The sequence below is a fragment of the Neoarius graeffei genome, chromosome 5 (genome assembly GCF_027579695.1).
Source record: "Neoarius graeffei isolate fNeoGra1 chromosome 5, fNeoGra1.pri, whole genome shotgun sequence".
Classification (NCBI taxonomy): Eukaryota; Metazoa; Chordata; class Actinopteri; order Siluriformes; family Ariidae; genus Neoarius; species Neoarius graeffei.
The window spans coordinates 113065027-113086509 of NC_083573.1; the positions used below are offsets into that span (position 1 = coordinate 113065027).

General features: G+C 47.0%; 1 protein-coding gene across 6 annotated transcripts in view; it reads left to right on the forward strand.

Annotated features, from left to right (window-relative positions):
• LOC132887253 (NLR family CARD domain-containing protein 3-like) overlaps positions 1-19958 on the forward strand; it is a 96309-nt gene extending 76351 nt beyond the window's left edge. For all 6 annotated transcript variants that reach the window (XM_060922783.1, XM_060922789.1, XM_060922784.1 and 3 more), the window contains 2 exons: positions 132-308; positions 19463-19958. In XM_060922783.1, coding sequence (XP_060778766.1) covers positions 132-308; positions 19463-19511 — 226 coding nt within the window. In that variant the 3' untranslated portion in view covers positions 19512-19958. The remainder of the gene's footprint in view (positions 1-131; positions 309-19462) is intronic.
• Positions 19959-21483: the final 1525 nt, after the last annotated feature.

Genomic DNA, 21483 nt, shown 5'->3' on the forward strand with positions numbered 1-21483 from the left:
GAAGCGAGCTGAAGTGACCTGAAAAAGGGTAGTGGAAAAGGGCCATTAGTGTACTGTATATAAAGATTGTGTGTGTTGTGTAGTAAAGCTGAGTGATTTATGCTGTAACTGTGAGATGTTTCTCTCTACAGGTTGTCTGGCTGCAGTATTACAGGTGAAGGTTGTGCTGCTCTGGTTTCAGCTCTGAGGTCAAATCCCTCATCACACCTGAGAGAACTGGATCTGAACTACAATAATCCAGGAGAATCAGGAGTGAAGCTGCTCTCTGATCTACTGAAGGATCCACACTGTACACTGGAGACACTACAGTGAGTTACTGACTGTCTCTACACACACACACACACACACACACACACACACACACACACACACACATTGAGTCTCTCAGACCCCTAGCCCTAATCTTCACTTAACAAAAGACAATATTTGGCAATATAGTCAGTGTTTCCCCTGAGTTTCCTGGCTTTGGGGAGGGGTGCTAGATGAGGATGGTCACCTCCAGGGCCCCTCCCCACGGCTCTTGTTACAGAGTGTTTAGACCTGAAGAAATTGTTAAAGGGGCCATTTTTAAGTCTTCACATTTATTTTAGAACAATAATTAGAACGTTTTTTTTCTTCAGGAGAACACTTTTTTTTTTAATCCAAGTTGGATCAAAGCCCCTGATCCTGTGCTGAAGGGATGCAGTTTCAACAGGAGAGCTGGGAGTGGTCTATTTGGGCGGGGGCAGAATTTTGATTTCAAAGGTAGTGGTTGGGGGTGAGGGGACAAAGTACAGGCTCAAATGCTCAAAAGGGCTTAAGTTTTTTAGTGACCCTGACCTGAGGTTTATCTGCTGTCCGCAGGTCTCTTGCAAAAGAAATATTGATCTCAATTAAATTCCCTGATTTAAATAAAGGTTGTATTTCAATGAGGGAATATCTTGGAGGAAAGTTCATCCCTCCAGTACACTTCCACAAACTTGGTAAGGAGCACTGAAGATTTCTGGAGACTCATGGTGGCCTCACTACATCATCTCTTCCCACTCAGCACAGTCTCGGCTTTGGGGTGCTCCTGATATTTGCTCGATGGCAGGCAAACATCTATCAGTCGCTGTAAAGCTGCTTTGTCATCATAGTTCTCCTAATCTGTGTCTCATCAACTCCTAAAACTCTCTCAAGACACGTCCATTTCTTGTGGGATGTTCTAACGTCGAACAGGACCTGCTTCTGCAAGACATTGTCCATTCTACAGACATGTCCAATATACTTGACTTGCTGGTGTTGACAGAAATTACGATTGGACAATGTTTGGGTCATTTCCCGTAGTCGTTCGTTAGATAGCTTGAAACTCCAGTCTACTTCACCTTGAAGCTGGACGTCACGATCTTTCCGGTTTGGAGCATTCTTTCTCCGAAACCCACCTTTGACCATATTCCTAACAAAACCATGCCACGCAGTCTCAACTTTGCCCAACTCTTTCTCTGTTAGAGTCCATGCCTGAACGCTGTATCGTAACCTGGAGCGAACACGTCAGAAATCTAATTCTTGTTGTTAGTTGGATTCTTCTATCTATAAGTACATGTTTCAGTTCATTCCATTTCTGGAAGGCAGATCGATCCTGGCATACAGGAGCTGAGAGGTGTCCATTTCATCATTTGAGATGGTATAGCCGAGGTATTTAAAACTTTGCACGTTCTTGATTCTGTGGTCATTCACAGTTACCAAGCATTCCTGATTCTTGGTCTCATCTTCTACATGGAAGACCATTGTCTCGGTTTTAATGTAGGACATCTGTAATCCAAACCGTGCATAGGTTTGGTCATATATTTCAAGGATGCTCTTCAATTCCTGGACAGAGTTAGCAAAAATGACCTCATCATCTGCGTACAGGAGTTCTGTAACATGAGTAATACCGGATTGAGGGGACTTCCTATGATATTCCCTTGGTGACACTTTATTAGGTATGCAGTATTCTATTTTAAGTCCTGCCTCTGGGTGCTTCTTCAGAACCTCACTCCGTGCTATTCGTACAACAAAGTTCATGTATATGTTGAAAATAATGGGGGACTCCAGGGCTCCTTGACGGCATCCTACCAACATCTCAAAGAAACATGTGCTTCCTTTAATACAGGCTTTCGTGCCAATGTATAATGCATGTAACACAGACACCATGTGAGGACACTTGAGTCGGATCGTTAAGCACCTGAACAGAGCATCTCTCGGAATCCAATCGTACGACGCTTTAAGATCCACAAAAGCTATGTAGACTGGGGTTTTGGACTTCCTTGTATTCTCAATCAGTTGATGTAAAATGAATATAGCATCAGATGTTGATCTATTTGCTCGGAAGCCAAATTGTGATGACAACAAGACATGTTTGTAAGCTTCCCTAATCCTTTATTCCAAGATGGCAGCGTGCACACATGCAGCGGCTCCTCTCTGTCCCGACAGAATGGTGTTTTCATGTTTTTTGTGTTTTAAAACAGTGTGTATCTGTTCGTCTTTGTCGCGTCCATTAGTCTCAAGGCGCACATACTCCCATGAGTTTCTGCTCGACATCCGCAGAACTATATTCACGGATATAAATCCAGCGGAAGCGGAAGTGCTATGCGGCTACGGTTTGCTCCGGATGCCTGCTCAATCACCGACCCCCACTCCTGCATCCAGCCCGCAGTGGAAGCGCCACAGGCGGAACATGCGGAAGCAGAAGAGAGGCAAGCGCGGAGGTATCCGAGCTAGGCTAGCAGCTAGCCCTCACCGGCTGGCTATCCCTACCATCACTCTGGCCAACGTACGCTCACTGGACAACAAGCTGGATTATGTCCGCCTGCTCTTCTCATCTTTTAAGTCTGTGAGTGAGTGCTGTGTCCTTGTGTTTGTGGAAACATGGCTTAACGACAGTGTCCCGGACTGTGCCATTCAGCTAGCCCGGCTAACATGCTACCGGTCAGACAGAGCGCTAGTCGAAGGGGGAGAAGACTCGCAGCGGAGGAGTCTGTGTTTACATCAGTGATGCCTGGTGCCGCGATGCTGTTGTGGTCTGCAAACACTGCTCACCTCTGGTGGAGTTTATGATTATTAAGTGCCGGCCATTCTATCTGCCGAGGGAATTTACAGCCATATTGCTGGTAGCATTATACATCCCTCCCGGCTCCAATAACAACAGGAGTGAAGCACTGAATGAACTCTATCAGCATATCAGTGAGCAGCAGACAGCCCACCCAGATGCTTTCCTCATCCTGGCTGGGGCTTTCAATCATGCAAACCCCAAAAGTGTGTTTCCAAAACTCTATGGACATATCAACTTTCCTACACGTGGAAACAATGTTTACACCATGCATAAAGATGCCTACAAAGCCCTACTCCTCCCCCACCTTGGGGCCTCAGATCACTCCACTGTTATGCTAATGCCAGCATACAGGCCGCTGGTTAAAGTCACCAAACCACCTACAAAACAGATAGGTGTGTGGCCAGAGGGGTCCTCAGAGGCACTCCAGGACTGTTTTTCCACCACTGACTGGAGCATGTTCAGACAGGCGGCCACCTACAACACCACAGATCTCCAGGAGTACGCGGAGACCGTCGCTGCCTACATGAGGAAGTGCATGGACGACGTTACGGTCACCAGAACCATCTCCATTTGGGCCAATCAGAAGCCATGGCTGACAGGGGAAGTCTATAGGCTCCTGTGGGCTCGGAACGCTGCCTTCAGAGCTGGGGACGAGGTGGGCCTGAGGACAGCTAGGGCCAATCTGTCACGAATCATCAGAGTGGCCAAGAGACAGTATTCCAGGCACATTGCTGACCATTTCAATGACAGCAGAGACACCAGGAACTTGTAGCGGGGGATTCAGACCATCACAGACTACAAGCCCTTGCCACAGACCTGTGACAACTCCACATCTCTGCTGAATCAGTTGAACAACTTCTTCGCTCGCTTTGAGGCAGACAACAGCACCACGGCACAGAAGACCCCACCACCTCACGGCGACCAGGTGTTGACGCTGTCCCCAGGCAGCATGAAAAGAGCTCTCAGGACGACAAATGCACGAAAAGCCCCGGGTCCTGATAACATTCCTGGTCGTGTCCTGAGAGACTGTGCCGAGGAGCTCACAGATGTCTTTACAGACATCTTCAACATCTCGTTGAGCCAGGCTGTTGTCCCCACGTGCCTCAAAACCACCACCATCATCCCGGTCCCAAAGAAGCCGTCTCCCTCCTGCTTCAATGACTACCGCCCTGTCGCACTCACTCCCATCCTCATGAAGTGCTTCGAGCGGCTAGTCATGAGGCGTATCAAGTCTGCCCTCCCCCCCCCGCCCTGGATCCTTTCCAGTTTGCATATCAGTCCAACCGTTTGACCGATGACGCCATCTCCACTGCCCTCCACTCAGCCCTCACCCACCTGGAGACAAAAGACTTGTATGTCAGAATGCTGTTCATAGACTTTAGCTCAGCATTCAACACAATCATTCCTCAGCAGCTCATTCATAAACTGGACCAGCTGGGACTCAACACCTCCCTGTGCAACTGGCTGCTGGACTTCCTGATGGGGAGACCACAGACTGTATGGGTCGGCAGCAACTCCTCCAGCACCATTACACTGAACACGGGGGCCCCCCCAAGGATGTGTGCTAAGCCCCCTCCTCTTCACTCTGCTGACCCACGACTGCACACCAACATCCAGCTCAAATATCTTCATTAAGTTTGCGGATGACAAGACTGTGGTGGGTCTCATCAACAATGGCGATGAGACAATCTACAGGAGTGAGGTGAGCTGCTTGGCCATGTGGTGCAAGGACAACAATCTCCGTCTGAACGTGGAGAAGATGAAGGAGATTGTTGTGGACTTCAGGAGAGAGCACACCCAGCATGCTCCACTATCTATCGACGGTGCTGCAGTGGAGAGGGTGAGCAGCACCAAGTTTCTGGGTGTGCACATCTCTGAAGACCTGTCCTGGAGCAACAACACCGCATCACTGGCCAAAAAAGCCCAACAGCATCTGTACTTCCTCCGCAAACTGAGGAGAGCAAGAGCCCCGGCCCCCATCATGCACACTTTCTACAGAGGCACCATCGAGAACATCCTGACCAGCTGCATCACCGTGTGGTACGGCGCCTGCACCATGTCCTGCTGCAAGTCTCTGTAGCGCATCATGAGAGCAGCTGAGAGGATCATTGGTGTCTCTCTCCCTTCTCTAATGGATATTTATAACTCCTGCCTCACCCGCAAAGGCATCAGGATTGCAGGTGACCCCACCCACCCATCTCACAGCCTCTTCAGCCTGCTGCTGTCGGGGAGGAGACTGCGGAGTCTCCGGGCCAAAACCAGCAGGCTCAAGAACAGTTTCTTTCACCAGGCGGTCAGGAGGCTCAACTCCCTCCCTGTTCTGCCCCTCCTCCCCCCTCTGCCCCCTGCTACAAATTCTGCTCGCACACCCCCCTGCCCCCCCTTCAGCATCTGACATGTCATCTTCACAGTTTCCCCCCCCCAACACACACACACACACACACACACACACACACATACATACATCTCATCGTTCATTAACACGCTGAACTCAGGGGCCGCACATCTCACTTTACCTCGCTCATTTGCACTATTCCGCACTACCTCACCTTAACAGCTGCTAGTTTGTTTATACTGCTTATTTCATGTTTCATGTTTACCTGCTATACCTGTTTGGTTATTTGAACCAATTTGTGTGTGTGTGTGTGTGTGTGTATATATATATATATATATATATATATATATATATATATATATATGAGTGTTTAGTCTACGTCTAGTTCATATCTAGTGTTTAACTGTTTATATTGTCTGAGTGTTTAGTCTATGTCTTGTTCTTATCTGGTGTTTATACTGTTTATTTATACTGTTTATATTGTTTGAGTGTTTAGTCTATGTCTAGTTCCTATCTAGAGTGTTTATACTGTTGTTTTTTTTTCAATTATTCTATTTTTATTTATTGCATTGCCTGTTTGCACCGTGGGTCAGAGAGGACTGATATTTCATCTGTGCTGTATGTCGAGCATCTCATCTCATCTCATTATCTCTAGCCGCTTTATCCTTCTACAGGGTCGCAGGCAAGCTGGAGCCTATCCCAGCTGACTACGGGCGAAAGGCGGGGTACACCCTGGACAAGTCGCTAGGTCATCACAGGGCTGACACATAGACACAGACAACCATTCACACTCACATTCACACCTACGGTCAATTTAGAGTCACCAGTTAACCTAACCTGCATGTCTTTGGACTGTGGGGGAAACCGGAGCACCCGGAGGAAACCCACGCGGACACGGGGAGAACATGCAAACTCCACACAGAAAGGCCCTCGCCGGCCCCGGGGCTCGAACCCAGGACCTTCTTGCTGTGAGGCGACAGCGCTAACCACTACACCACCGTGCTGCCCCTATGTCGAGCATGTATAGCATATTTGACAATAAAGTTGACTTGACTTGACTTTCAACAACAATCCCGGATAGCACCTTGGAGACTGTTGCAACTATACTCAGCCCTCTATAATTCTCCACGAGTGATTTGAGATCCCTTTTGTACAGACAGGTTATGCTGGCTCTCAACCACTGGGATGGTACTTGGAGACATGACCATATCTTTCCAATCAGAAGCGTGATGTATTTTATTCAACCCATGGACATTGTATATTTAAGTTGTTCTGCATAAACCTTGTCTATCCCCTGACATCTGCCATTCTTAAGTCGCTTCATGCTATTCTTAACTTCTGTATCATCGGGTATCAGAACACTTATCTCAGGAAGGTCATCAGGTGGTAGCATGTGTGGATATTTCTCCGTTTTTTCCAGTTCAGGTTGGGGCTCGTACACTCGGCCGCTAAAGTGTGCACAAAAGTGTTTCTCTAGTTTCAGTGGTGGTATTAATAGATTATTGCTCTGTAAGAGTGTTGTTTCATTAATCTGAATTCCTCCTCTGTGTCCCATTATTGACTAGAATAATTCAGCTGGTCTGCCTTAGCTTTGAAAAAGGCATTTTTCAGTCGTGTGCGAAGCTTCCGACACTGTCTACATTGTATCAGTCTGTGAGCTCAGTGCAGGACTCTAACCCAGACACTGTCTATGTAATCGCTGGCGATTTCAATCAGGCCAATTTGAAGACAGTACTCCCACATTATCACAAATATGTGGACTTTGCAACTAGGGGAGAGAACACTCTTGACCAGGTCTACACAAACATTAAACAGGCATTCAGAGCTGTTCCCCACCCCCACCTGGGAAACTCGGACCATCTCTCTGTTATGCTAATTCCAGCTTACAGACCACTGCTAACCAGGAACAAGCCATCTGTGCAAAGGTGGGGGACTCATCATTTATGTTAACAATCACTGGTGTAACCCGGGACATATCTCTGTAAAGACAGTTTTATGTTGCCCGGACTTGGAGCTGCTAGCCGTTAGCCTGCGGCCATATTATCTGCCGAGGGAGTTCAGTCACGTGATCACCATCTGTGTTTACATCCCTCTGAAGGCAGATGCAGCCGCTGCATGTGAGAGGATTCACTCTGTCACAGCAAGGCTGCAGACACAGCACCCTGAGGCATTTATCATCATTTCTGAGGACTTTAATCATGCTACTTTGGACTCTACTTTGGCTGCTTTTTACCAGGCTGTGGATTGTCCAACAAGGAACAACAGGACAATTGACTTGCTGTATGCTAATGTGAGGGATGCATGCAGAGTCACACCCCTCCCCCCACTAGGGAAGTCTGACCACAACCTGGTCCTTCTACAGCCGAAGTACACCCCCCTGGTCCAAAGGCAGCCTGCAACAACTAGCTCCATCAGGAGGTGGTCCCCTGAAATGGAAGATGCCCTCAGGGACTGTTATGACATCATGGACTAGGATGTGCTGCTTAGCCCACACTGTGAGGACATAGAGGGGCTGTCACACTGGCTGACAGATTACCTTAACTTCTGTGTGGATGTGGTCTGCCCCACTAAGACTGTACAGTGTTACCCAAATAACAAGCCATGGGTAACACAGGAAGACAAAGCTGTCCTCAACAGGAAGAAGGCCGCCTTCAGGAGCAGGGATAGGGAGGTGATGAAAGCAGCACAGCAGGAGGTAAAACGCTGCGTGAGGGAAGCTAAGGACAGCTGCAGGAGGAAGGTGGAGCAGAAGCTGAAGGAGAACAGCATGAGGGAGGTCTGGGAAGGTGTGAAAACCATCACAGACCACAATACAAAGACCACAGTCATTGAGGGGACAGTAGAGAGGGTGAATGAGTTGAATGACTTTTTCAATCGGTTCAACCAGCCCATGTCCCCCCTACCCTCTCCTTCACTGCAGCCATCTCTCCTTCTTCCCTCAACACACCTCCTCCCAGTCATCACAGCAGCCCCCTCCTCCCCCACCTCAATACAGACTCCTCCATGCATTACTGCAGACCAGGTCAGAGGTCAACTGAGGAAGCTTCACCCCAGGAAAGCAGCAGGCCCGGACAAGGTGTCCCCCTGACTACTGAAGACCTGTACTGCTGAACTGGGTGAACCATTCCAACGCATCTTCAACCTTAGCCTGCAGCTGGGGAGAGTGCCCACCCTCTGGAAGACATCATGTATCATTCCAGTTCCCAAAAAGAATTGGCCCAGCGAGCTGAACGAATTCCGACCGGTGGCACTCACTTCACATCTGATGAAGACATTGGAGCGGCTCTTCCTCAGCCTCCTCAGACCCCAGGTATAACATGCCCAGGACTGTCTGCAGTTTGCGTACCGGGCAGGTGTCAGTGCGGAAGACGCCATCCTCTACCTACTACACCGAGCCCACTCGCATCTGGATAAGGGAAATGTCACAGTGAGGACCCTCTTCTTGGACTTCTCGAGTGCCTTCAACACCATCCAGCCCCTATTGCTTCAGGACAAACTGAACAGGATGCGAGTGGACCCCTGCCTGGTCACCTGGATCTCCAGCTACCTCACTGACAGGCCGCAGTACATCAAGCTGAAGGACATCATGTCTGACACTGTGATTAGCAGCACCGGAGCACCCCAGGGCATGGTGCTGGCCCCTTTTCTCTTCACCCTGTACACCGCGGACTTCTGCTACAACTCAGAGCTGTGTCACATCCAGAGGTTTGCCGATGACACAGCCATCGTTGGGTGCATCAGTGACGACAGAGAGGAGGAGTATAGGAGCCTGGTGAGGGACTTTGCCGTTTGGTGCAACAGAAACCATCTGCAGCTCAACACCTCGAAGACGAATGAGCTGGTCATTGACTTTGGGAGGTCCAGACCAAGGTCATGACCAGTTCTGATCGAGGGAGTTGAGGTGGAAGCTGTGGATTCCTACAAGTACCTCAGGCTGTGGCTGGACAGCAAACTGGACTGGACTTACAACACCAATTACTTATACAGGAAGGGACAGAGCAGGCTATACTTCCTTAGGAGGTCCTTTAACATCTGCAGGAAACTCCTGTGGATGTTCTATCAGTCTGTGGTCGCCAGTGTCCTGATTTACACCATGGTGTGCTGGGGGGGGGGGAGCACATCCAAGAAGGACACATCCAGGCTGGACAAACTGATCAGGCAGGCCGGCTCTGTGGTCGGCATGAAGCTGGACTCTCTGGTGATGGTGGCAGAGAAGAGGTCTATGGACAAACTATTGAACATCATGGACGATGCCAGTCACCCTCTGCACACTGTCATCAGCAACCAGAGGAGACTGTTCAGTGACAGAATGCTCCTTCCCAAGTGCAGGACGAACAGACTCAAAAACTCCTTTGTCCCTCATGCCATCAGACTGTACAACTCCTCTCTGGGGGGGGGTAACAGGAGGACAGAGGACGGGAAGGAACAGTAGCCTAGCCTCACAATAAGCAATACCGGACAATGTGCAATATAAAGTGCAATATCTCTCCTACCGCCGCCCCCCCTTCTCCCCACCTTTTTTTTCTTCCCCCTCCTTCCCCCCTCCCCCTTCCTCTCTTCCCCATATCTTATTCTTTTTATATATTTTGTATATGTAAATACTTAATTTATTTTAATTTATCTAGAAGTTTTCTCTATTTCTTTTCTCTGTTTATCTGTAATGATGCTGCTGGAATCTTAATTTCTCTGAGGGAACCCTCCCAAAGGGATCAATAAAGTTTTATCTAATCCTAATCTAAGTTGATTTGCAATGGCTACCTGCTAACATGCTATTGTTGAATAACATGATTGTTTGTGTGTGTTTAGAGTAGACTATAAATAGTATAATGCTTGTATTAATATTAGCAATAAATTATATTAGCTATATAAATGAATCCACATTCTATTATAGGGATTGTGTGTGTGCCCCTGTGCGCATCAGTGGGGAACCCCATTAAATGTCCTGGTACATGTTATTATTGAATTGTTGAAAATTAGCCCTGTATGTTTCTCTCCAGCAAAAAAAAAGGATATTTAGAAAGTGGTTAAATAAATGAACCTCCTAAACGTGGGCTCGGTTTGCAGGTAAACACAGAGCTGCTCCCGGTCTGTTTGGCTTAAATGACATCACGACGATGGCCCCCTGGCGGTGAAAGTGTGCATAAGTGAGATGTAAACAAACCTTCGGAAATTGGGCAAAACAGTATATTTTAAGCATTTTATTCAATTTTGGGGTGCAAATTAGACACCAGGAAGATTTAATTCACTTTTTGGGTCATTTTTCTCGACAATAAAGTTGATATTCTACATTTCACCTTCGACCATCGCCTATGACCTTTAAAGCTTGTTGGATCCTTATCATTATATGGCCCTACTCCTCTCCAGTGTCCCTTATTGCAGTCTTCTCCAATGGTGGCATTAAAGTCACCAGCAATTCCTCATCTTCTGGATAGCCTTATTCAGTGTTCAGTAGAAATTCTCTTTGGAGGACATGTTGTGTTCTTCATTTGGACAACAACAGTATATTCCTAATTTCACCCCATTCACCTTAACCCTCACCATCGTCATTCTTCCCTCTATCATGTGCTCCACATCCAAGAGTCGAACATGTAGTGCTAGCACGAGTGCAACGCCTGCGTATGTAATATTCATACCATTATGTAATACCCGGCAACCTTTAAGAACCTCGTCATCAAAACATATTTCACCCTCGCCTCGCAAGCAAACCTCCTGCATGCCATGTTATATCCTGCGTCAAGTTCTTATATTGTGTTACACAATCTGCTAGCTTACTCTCGCATTTACAAGTTCTAACGTTGATTGTTCCTAAGCGAAACATGTGACCTCTCTGCCCTGACTTTGAGCTTCCGATGTTCTTCATAGTTGTGTCAAACACACACACACGTAAAGCAAAAACACAAAAAAACAGAATGGTACAAATCGTTCTTCCAGTCAATCAAGTTGTTACTATCAGTATCAATCTATCAGTATCAATCAAAACAGCTTCTTGCCTTTTATATATATATTTACTAAAGCACTTCATTTTGGTTTTAATTTGTCATCCATCTGTACCACAGTCTCTCACACCCCATTGCCTGATTCTGTAATTTATAATTCACTCACCTCTCTACATGCTGTCCCTGCTCCCTGCTCGTCACCCGGGGGCAGATGTCCCTGCTGAGTTACAAATACAAGAAACTCGTCTCATCTTCTTCCGCTTTATCCGGGACCGGGTCATGGAGGCAGCAGTCTAAGCATGGAAGCCCAAACTTCCCTTTCTCCAGACACCTCGGCCAGCTCCTCGGGAAGAACACCGATGCGTTCCCAGGCCAGCCGAGAGACATAGTCCCTCCAGCATGTCCTGGGTCTTCCCTGGGGCCTCCTCCCGGGTGGACATGCCTGGAACACCTCCCCAGGGAGGCATCCAGGAGGCATCCGAAAAAGATGCCCGAGCCACCTCAGCTGATTCCTCTCGATGTGGAGGAGCAGCGGCTCTACTCCGAGCTCCTCCCGAGTGACTGTGCTTCTCACCCTATCTCTAAGGGAGTGCCCAGCCACCCTGCGAAGGAAACTCATTTCGGCCGCTTGTATCCGCGATCTTGTTCTTTCGGTCATTACCCAAAGCTCATGACCATAGGTGAGAGTCGGAACGTAGATCAACCAGTAAATTGAGAGCTTCGCCTTTTGGCTCAGCTCCTTCTTCACCACAACGGACCGGTAAAGTGACCGCATCACTGCGGAGGCTGCACCGATCTGCCTGTCGATCTCATGCTCCATCCTTCCCTCACTCGTAAACAAGATCCCGAGATACTTAAACTTCTCCACTTGAGGCAGGACTTCTCCACCAACCTGGAGAGGGCAAGCCACCCTTTTCCGGTCAAGGACCATGGCCTCGGACTTGGAGGTGCTGATTCTCATCCCAGCCGCTTCACACTCGACTGCAAACCGCCCCAGTGCATGCTAAAGGTCCTGGTTTGAAGAAGCCAACAGGACAACATCATCCGCAAAAAGCAGAGATGAAATCCTGTGGTTCCCAAACAGGATTCCTTCCGGCCCCTGGCTGCACCTAGAAATTCTGTCCATAAACATTATGAACAGAACCGGTGACAAAGGGCAGCACTGCCGGAGTCCAACATACACTGGGAACAGGTCTGACTTACTGCCGGCAATGCGAACCAGACTCCTGCTCCATTCGTACAGGGACTGGACAGCCCTTAGCAAAGAGCCCCGAACCCCATACTCCCGAAGCACCCCCCACAGAATACCACGGGGGACACGGTCGAATGCCTTCTTCACCACTATTTTTTGGAAACTATTTCCAAATAAAAATACTTTCATAAATGAAAGTGCTATACTTTAGTGATTTAGAGATTAGAATGGCATATGAACTATTTATAGATCTAATTGATTGATAATTCAAATTACAAAGTCAGAGAGCTTATTTCTTCTTTCTGTAATTTGTTTTCACACCCCTCTCCACTGCCTATCACTACTCTGATTTACAATGTCTTGCAAAAGTATTCATCCCCCTTGGTGTTTGTCCTGTTTTGTCGCATTACAAGCTGGAATTAAAATGGATTTTTGGGATGTTAGCACCATTTAATTTACACAACATGCCTACCACTTTAAAGGGGAAATTGTTGGTTTATTGTGACACAAACTATAATTAAGATGAAAAAACAAAAATCTGGAGTGTGCATAGGTATTCACCCCCCCCCCCCCCCCCAAAGTCAATACTTTGTAGAGCCACTTTTGCTGCAATTACAGCAATGTGCACCTTTAAAGTGGTAGGCATGTTGTGTAGATCAAATGGTGCTAACCCCCCAAAAATCCATTTTAATTCCAGCTTGTAATGCGACAAAACAGGACAAACGCCAAGGGGGATGAATACTTTTGCAAGACACTGTATGTGTTGAGTGAAGAAGTGCAGTAGTACACTGACTGTGCTCATTTGAAATAATGTAAAAAATAAGTCATTTTCTATGGCTAGCTAACTTGAAGATGTTTACAAAGTGATATCAGATTCCAGCATGATCTCACTGAATATTAATAATGTTAGCTAACTTAATATAGAGTGTGTCTGAAGACATCACACACACTTTTTTTAAAGAAATGTTGTATGCCCTCCATCTTTTGCTGCATGGGGGATTGACGTTGCTAACTATTGTTTGAATCACATAATCATTTTTGAGCACACAAGAGGAGAGCGATGCGGATGGGAAACTGACAGCTTGAGCAGGGATGTTTCTGCATGGTCCTAGTGCCTGCAACCTCTCCTGTTTTTGAGCAGATGCTCTTTCTGCATGGTCCTAGTGCCGGCACACCTGGTCATTGGGCCTTAAAGATCATAGGCAAGGGTCAGAGGTGGAACATAGAATATCAACTTTATTGTCTAGAAGAAGGAACCAAAAAGCAAATTCAACCTTCCTGGTGTCTAATTTGCACCCTAAAATTGAATAAAACGGTTAAAATATACTGGTTTGCATGAGTTCCAAAGGTTTGTTTACATCTCACTTGCCGCCAGGGGACAGTCATCGTGACATCATTCAAGGCAAACAGACTGAGAGCAGCTCTGTGTTTACTTGCGAAGCAAGCACACGTGTATGGACTTTGGTCGTGAGAGGTTGTGTAAAATGTCTGAAAGCGATAGCGATTTTGAAGTAGGAACTCTCCAAATTGAATATCGAGAGGTGAAACCATATATGTATGTGTGGCAGTTCGTAGGAGTGGGAGGAGCACGGAAAGACGGCAGGCCAGAATTAAGTTCAAAACTCTTTATTTTCAGCTTTTCAGCTTGACCACTCTCTCAGCCATACACGCACGCATGCACACACACTAGTCTTCTGGTTGGGGAGAGAGCTCCCCTCTGCTCTTGCGCTCTCCTTAAATAGGGCATGGTCACTGGGGAAGACACACAAACACACGTTAATAGACATCAGGTGCAGTGATTCTGCCACTTACCTTCCCTGACTCCGCCCTCCGGTCACAGAGCGACGCTTGACCACGCCCCCGCTGCCACATGCTCCCGCTGCCACATACCCCCACCGCCCGACTCAGACCGGGCGGCTGTCCAGCCTGCAGCTGACTCCACCCCCCCCCCCCCCCCCGACGGGAGAGGAAGTCCGCCACGGCCATCTGCGCCCCCAGCCTGTGGATCACCTTGAAGTTAAAGGGTTGGAGTGCCAGATACCAATGGGTGATCCGTGCGTTGGCATCCTTCATGCGGTGGAGCCACTGGAGGGGCGCGTGGTCCGAACAGAGGGTGAAAGGGCATCCCAGCAGGTAGTAGCGGAGGGCGAGGACTGCCCACTTGATCGCGAGGCACTCTTTTTCGATGGTGCTGTAGCACCCCTCATGTACTGACAGCTTCCTGCTGATGTACAGCACTGGACGGTCCTCCCCCTCCACCTCCTGGGACAAAACGGCCCCGAGCCCCCTGTCCGACGCATCTGTCTGTAACATAAAGGGGAGAGAAAAGTCAGGGGACTGTAACAGTGGCCCCTCACACAGTGCAGCCTTCACCTCAGAGAAAGCCCGCTGGCATTGCTTCATCCACTGGACCGGATCTGGTGCCCCCTTTTTAGTGAGATCAGTCAGCGGGCTGGTGACGTCCGAATAATTAGGTATAAACCTACGATAGTAGCCAGCCAGCCTCAGGAACTGTCTCATCCCCGGTTTGGTCTTGGGCCTCGGGCAGGCCGCAATTGCTGCTGTCTTGTTAGTTTGGGGACGCACCTGCCTGTTGCCCAAGTGGAAGCCCAGATACCGTACTTCCACCCGCCCAATCACACACTTCTGTGGGTTGGCTGTGAGACCTGCTCGCTTCAGCGACCTAAGGACGGCCCTCAGGTGTTGCAGGTGCCGCGGCCAGTCATTACTGTAAATAATGATATCATCGAGGTACGCGGCCGCATAGGTGGCGTGGGGGCGGAAGACCCGATCCATCAGCCGCTGAAACTTAGCGGGTGCCCCAAACAGCCCAAAAGGAAGTGTGACAAACTGGTGTAAGCCAAACGGTGTGGAAAAGGCCATTTTTTCTCGGGATAATGGAGTCAAGGGGATCTGCCAATAACCCTTTGTCAAATCCACTGTCAAGTAAAAGCGAGCTGTGCCTAGTCGATCGAGCAACTCATCAATACAAGGCATTGGGTACACGTCAAATTTAGACACCGTGTTGACTTTTCTATAGTCTACACAGAACCGGACCGACCCGTCGGCCTTGGGTACCAAGACCACCGGACTGCTCCAATCACTGTGGGACTCCTCGATGATGCCCATTTTGAGCATGGCCTCGAGTTCTTCCCGAACCACTTTTTTCTTGTGTTCGGGTAGCCTGTAAGGGCGGCTGCGCACTACCACCCCTGGGGGCATCTCAATGTGGTGCTATATGAGGTTGGTGCGGCTGGGCAGGGGTGAGAACACGTCCGAAAACTTGGTCTGCAACTGGGCAACCTTCGTGAGTTGGGTCGGGGAGAGGTGGTCTCCAAAGGGGACTGGAGAGGTACGCGATGCCAATGCTCCCTTTTGAACCTCCGGCCCCAGCTCCGCCTTCTCCGGAACCACCGACACCAACGCCACGGGGACCTCCTTGTTCCAGAGTTTGAGCAGATTGAGGTGGTAAATCTGTAGCGCCCCACCCCTGTCCGTTCACCTCACCTCATAGTCGACGTCCCCGACTTGCCGTGTGACCTCAAAGGGTCCTTGCCACTTGGCGATCAATTTGGAGCTCGATGTGGGCAACAGTACAAGTACTTTATCTCCCGGTACGAACTCCCTAAGGTGCGTACCCCTGTCATACAGGCAGGTTTGCCATTCTTGGGCCTGCCGCAAATTCTCCTGGGTTAGGTGTGCGAGTGTGTGGAGTTTTGTGCACAGGTCAAAAACATATTGAATTTCATTTTTACTTGGTGAAGGTCCCTCCTCCCAATTTTCTCGCAGCACATCTAGAATGCCGCACGGCTTACGCCCATATAACAATTCGAACGGGGAGAATCCTGTGGAGGCTTGGGGTACCTCTTGCACTGCAAATAACAAGGGTTCAAGCCATTTATCCCAATTACATGCGTCCTTGCTTACGAATTGTTTAATTATATTTTTGAGGGTGCGATTGAACCGTTCAACTAAACCGTCCATTTGTGGCTGATAAACGCTGGTGCGGATCAGCTTAATTCCTAATAACCCATACAGTTGGTTCAGTGTACGTGACATAAACGAGGTGCCTTGGTCAGTCAGAATCTCTTTCGGGATTCCAACTCGGGAGATGATGTGGAAGAGTGCTTCCGCAATACTGCGTGCTGAGATATTGTGAAGAGGCACTGCTTCTGGGTATCGCGTTGCATAGTCCACCAGAACTAAAATAAAGCGGTACCCTCATGTTGACCGATATAATGGCCCGACGAGATCCATCCCAATTCTTTCAAACGGGGTCTCGATTAATGGGAGAGGGCACAAAGGCACTTTTGGAATTGCCGCTGGATTTACTAACTGGCATTCGCGGCACACCGTACACCACCTACGGACATCGCCGTGAATCCCTGGCCAATAGAACCGGGCCATTATTCGGGCTAGTGTCTTATCCTGCCCTAAGTGTCCAGCCATGGGATTAAAGTGAGCCTCCTAGAATACCAATTCCCGGCAGCTCTTTGGAATCAAAAGCTGTGTGACTTGCTCTTTAGTCTGAGTGTCGTGCATCACTCAGTATAATCTATCCTTCATAATAGAAAAATAGGGGAAGGACGGGGTGGCGTTTGGCTGGAGCATTTGACCATCGATTACTCTCACTTGGTCAAACGCATGCCGCAGAGTCTCGTCTCGCGACTGCTCTAACGGAAAATCCACGAGGGATTCCCTGAGAGAGGGAGGAAGAGCCTGCTGCTCCTCACTCTGATGCGGAGATGATGTAGACAGCTCTGTGACACCAATGCGACACTGGGACCTCCCCCTGCTGAACTACGGCAGGACCCACTCTTCACTAAATGGCTCATTAACTCCCCGAATCCCGGCCAATCAGTCCCCAAAATTATCGAGTGGGTGAGGCGAGGATTAACCGCCACCTTTACTATAAATTTTTCTCCTCGGAAAAGATTGTGGACCAACGCTAAAGGGTAGCTGTGAACATCCCCGTGCACACACAACACCTTCACCCCCGTGCTTCCCCCAATGCCTCGTCTTGCACCAGGCTTTGGTGAATTGAGGTCTGATTACAGCCAGAGTCCACCAATGCCCGATATGGATATCCCCTTGGATACTCACCGATATGCGATACGCTCCGGCCCGATCGAGGGCTCCTGGCGCATCGGGGATCTGAACCACCGCGCCCACTTCCGTTGCCAAACACTGCTGTTGGAGGTGGCCTGGCTCCCCACAGCGCCAGCAAACCGGCCCGGGCTTCCTCTCTGCACCGGTGCTCTGGGGCTCACTCACCTGAGGGGGGGAAGAGACAGACACAGAAGGGAAAAATGGGAGGGCACCGCGGGTGCGACGGGCCAGCACCGCGGGTGTGACGGGCCAGCTGGGGTGGGGCCGGCCCCCGCCTCCGCCGTGGGGGAACGGGGCAAGGACGAGACACAGGAGGAGAGGGGGAGAGAGAGGAGAGGGAAGAAGAGGATGTCCGCTGTCCTGCTGCCGGAACAAACAGGATTCCTTCCGGCCCCTGGCTGCGCCTAGAAATTCTGTCCATAAAGATTATGAACAGAACTGGTGACAAAGGGCATGCACTGAAATAGATAAGTAAGTTTGGGAAGAATGTTCATTCGAATCGAATTAATATGACCAGCAACAGAGAGTGGACATGAACTCCAGTGCTTAAGGTCAAGTTCAGTCTGTTAGAGAAGGGGTGAGAAGTTTGCAGAAAAAAGGTTGGAGAATTTATCCACAACATTAACACCAAGGTATGTGAAACTATTTGAGACCTTGAAAGGAAGGGAAGTGAATGAATACTGGCAAGCAGCCTTATTAATAGGAAACAGTTCACTTTTTTCTAAGTTAAGTTTGTAGCCTGAGAGGTGATGAAATTGATCTAAGATGCAAAATACATGGGTTAGGGACCTAGCTGGGTCTGAAATATATAAAAGTAAGTCATCCGCATATAATGAGACTTTTTGTTTCTGACCTTCTCTAAAGATACCTCTCACCAGTGTAGTTGATTCAGGGTGAGTGACAAGGGCTCAATGGCCAAGGCAAATAGTAAGGGTGATAATGGACAACCCTGTCTCATGCCAAGCCCTAACTGAAAATATTTTGAAAAGGTGTTATTAGTGTGGACTGAAGAAAGTGGAGAAGTATACAGTAACTTAATCCAGGAAATAAACTTTTGTCCAAAGCCAAACTTCTCAAGGGTGTAAAAAAGATAACTCCATTCAACCTTATCAAAGGCCTTCTCGGCGTCTAAGGAAACCAATATTTCTGGAGTAGGAGAATCAGATGGGTGATAGATGATGTTAAACAAACATCTTACATTAAAAAATGAAAACCTGTTCCTGATGAAGCCTGTTTGATCAGCTGATATGAGATCAGGTAGAATTTTTCAAGGCAACAGGCAAGAATTTAGGTAGAATTTTGCCATCCACATTTAATAGTGATATTGGACAATAGGACCTACAGCAGTGAGGATCTTTGTTCTTTTTTAAAAGCAAGGAAATTTGGGCAGAATGTAATGTTTTGGGAAGGATACAAGATTTAAGAGAGTCAGTAAACATGTTAAGAAGAAGAAGAAGAAGAATAAGCTTGTTCATTTTGAATTTGATGTCAGCAGCATACAAGAGTCACGGATGGAGATACTATCCACTCAGAAATGTATTTTTAAAAAAAGGCTCTGCGTATCTCCTTTAAAGTGTGTGTGTGTGTGTGGGTGGGGCTTTCAGGGGAGGTGCAGGGTCCTGTTGTGAGTAGGGGAACCACTATTTGTTTTGCTTGTTTGTTTAAACTAATTTTTAATTCAGTATTTTAAATGAAATCTTTTGACATTTTTTGGTCCTTAAAAAACTGTTTATTATTCCATTGTTTGAAATATTTAGCATTATTTTGTGGTGTGTGTGTTTGTGTGTAAGGATTCTGACGGTGTTTAACCTCGTCATTCTGTCCTGTTCTCTCTCTTACAGCTTTAACACCCTGAAGGATTCAGATGATTCAGATGTAGAAGTTCCATGACTGATCCCATCCTTTATCCACTCAGCTCAACATCACTTCACACAGTAATCATAGATTTCATCACAGATTTAATCTGTTTGTCCCCGGGGCTTTAGCAGCTCCATGTGGTTTCATTCAGTTTGTTAGAACATGACAGCGAGCATTTATTTCAGTGAGTCACAGCTATGATACTGATTCAGTCGTTTTGTCTTCAGTTTACATCATTTTAAAAACAGCGATTGAAAACCTTCCTGTACATTTACTGTAAAGTCATTCCACACAATGATGATAGATAGATAGATAGATAGATAGATAGATAGATAGATAGATAGATAGATAGATAGATACTTTATTGACTAAAACATTGCAGCCATTGGTTGAATTACGTTTGTTAACAAATACATAAAAATGAAAAAAAATGATATATATAATTTTTTTTCTGTATGTTGATTAAATTTATCTACTGTGTGTTTGAGAGAGAGTTTTTTGAGAGTTGCACATCACTGTAAAAAATCTTAGTATAATTTTCCACTCGTTTTATCTTGTTTACTCAACTTCTGTAAATAGTTTTACTGACTGACACTGAAATATTTAGTTGAGTGAACATAAGAATGATTATTGCCCAAGTAAATGAAGGTAATGTTGAGCAGTCATCTGTTTATTTTTGTTTCACAGACAGAAAATTTGAAGATGAGTTTAAAAATGTTATTGAAAATCATAGTAAGAAATATGTAGGTTTTGTCATTAAACTTGGTGTTAAGCTCTACAATAAAACAGTGGATGTGCTTTGTAATAAATAGAAGAGACATGATTAAAAAAAATCTTATTCCTTTTATCATTATTCCTTATTCGTATTTCACTAATTCCATGGACTCAGCAGAACCAGAAATTCTGAATGTATGAAAACCATCTACATTAATGATCAGTTTTGGAAACTTCACAAACAAAACCACATCAATTTCAGGAAGATTGAGCACGAGCCGTGGATGACAAGTGAACCACCAATGGTTGGTCCAGCATAGTGTAATGGTTGATGTCTGGGTTGGCATGCCAGCCAAGTACACTCAAAACTATATGATTTAAATCATACATCAAAAGCCGTGATCTACTAGGGGCTGTGCTCAATACTGGAGTGCAGTACTACACTGCAAAAAATGATGTCTCAGCAAGTGAAAATATCTTGAAAAAAGTTGAAACGATCTCGCATTTCCTATTAGAAGAATACAAGACACCAATTCTGAGATTATTAAACCTAGTTCTAGATTGCAACCAATTTATTCTCAGATGTCTTATCAAGTAAAAATATCTGTCCATGCAGCAAGATCATTTCACTAGTATTCAGTAATTTTCTCCTCAAATTCAGTTTTCAATTTTTAAGGTTTATAACTATGCACTGGAGGAGGGAGAGGCACCTGGATCATGGCCAGAAGCAATTATAAGTGTTATTCATAAAGAAAACAAGGACCCAACCCAGTGTGCTTCCTATCGCCCAATCAGCCTCCTTTGTGTTGATCTTAAAATTCTTACTTTAATAATAGCAAAAAGAATACAGTGATACATAAACTGGTAAAGCCAGACCAAACCGGTTTTATTAATAATCGTCAAGGTGTGGACAACGTCAGGAGGGCTCTAAACCTGCAATCTATTGCGGCCAAAAGGACTACTCCTTCAATGCTTCTCAGCTTAGATGCTGAGAAAGCATTTGATAGGGTTGATTGGTCTTTCCTTCAGCAGACTCTCAGATATATGGGCTTTAATGACACATTTATTAAATGGCTATGCATATTTTATAAAAACCCTAAATCTAGGGTTAGAGTGAATGGGCATTGCTCTAACTTCTTCCTATTGGGACGTGGTACCCGCCAGGGAGATTCTTTATCTCCTTTATTTGCCTTAAGCATAGAGCCATTGGCAGAATTAATAAGGACAAACCCACTCATACTGGGCATTCCTGATGAGGGAATGATTCAACACAAACTGGCTCTGTTTGCCG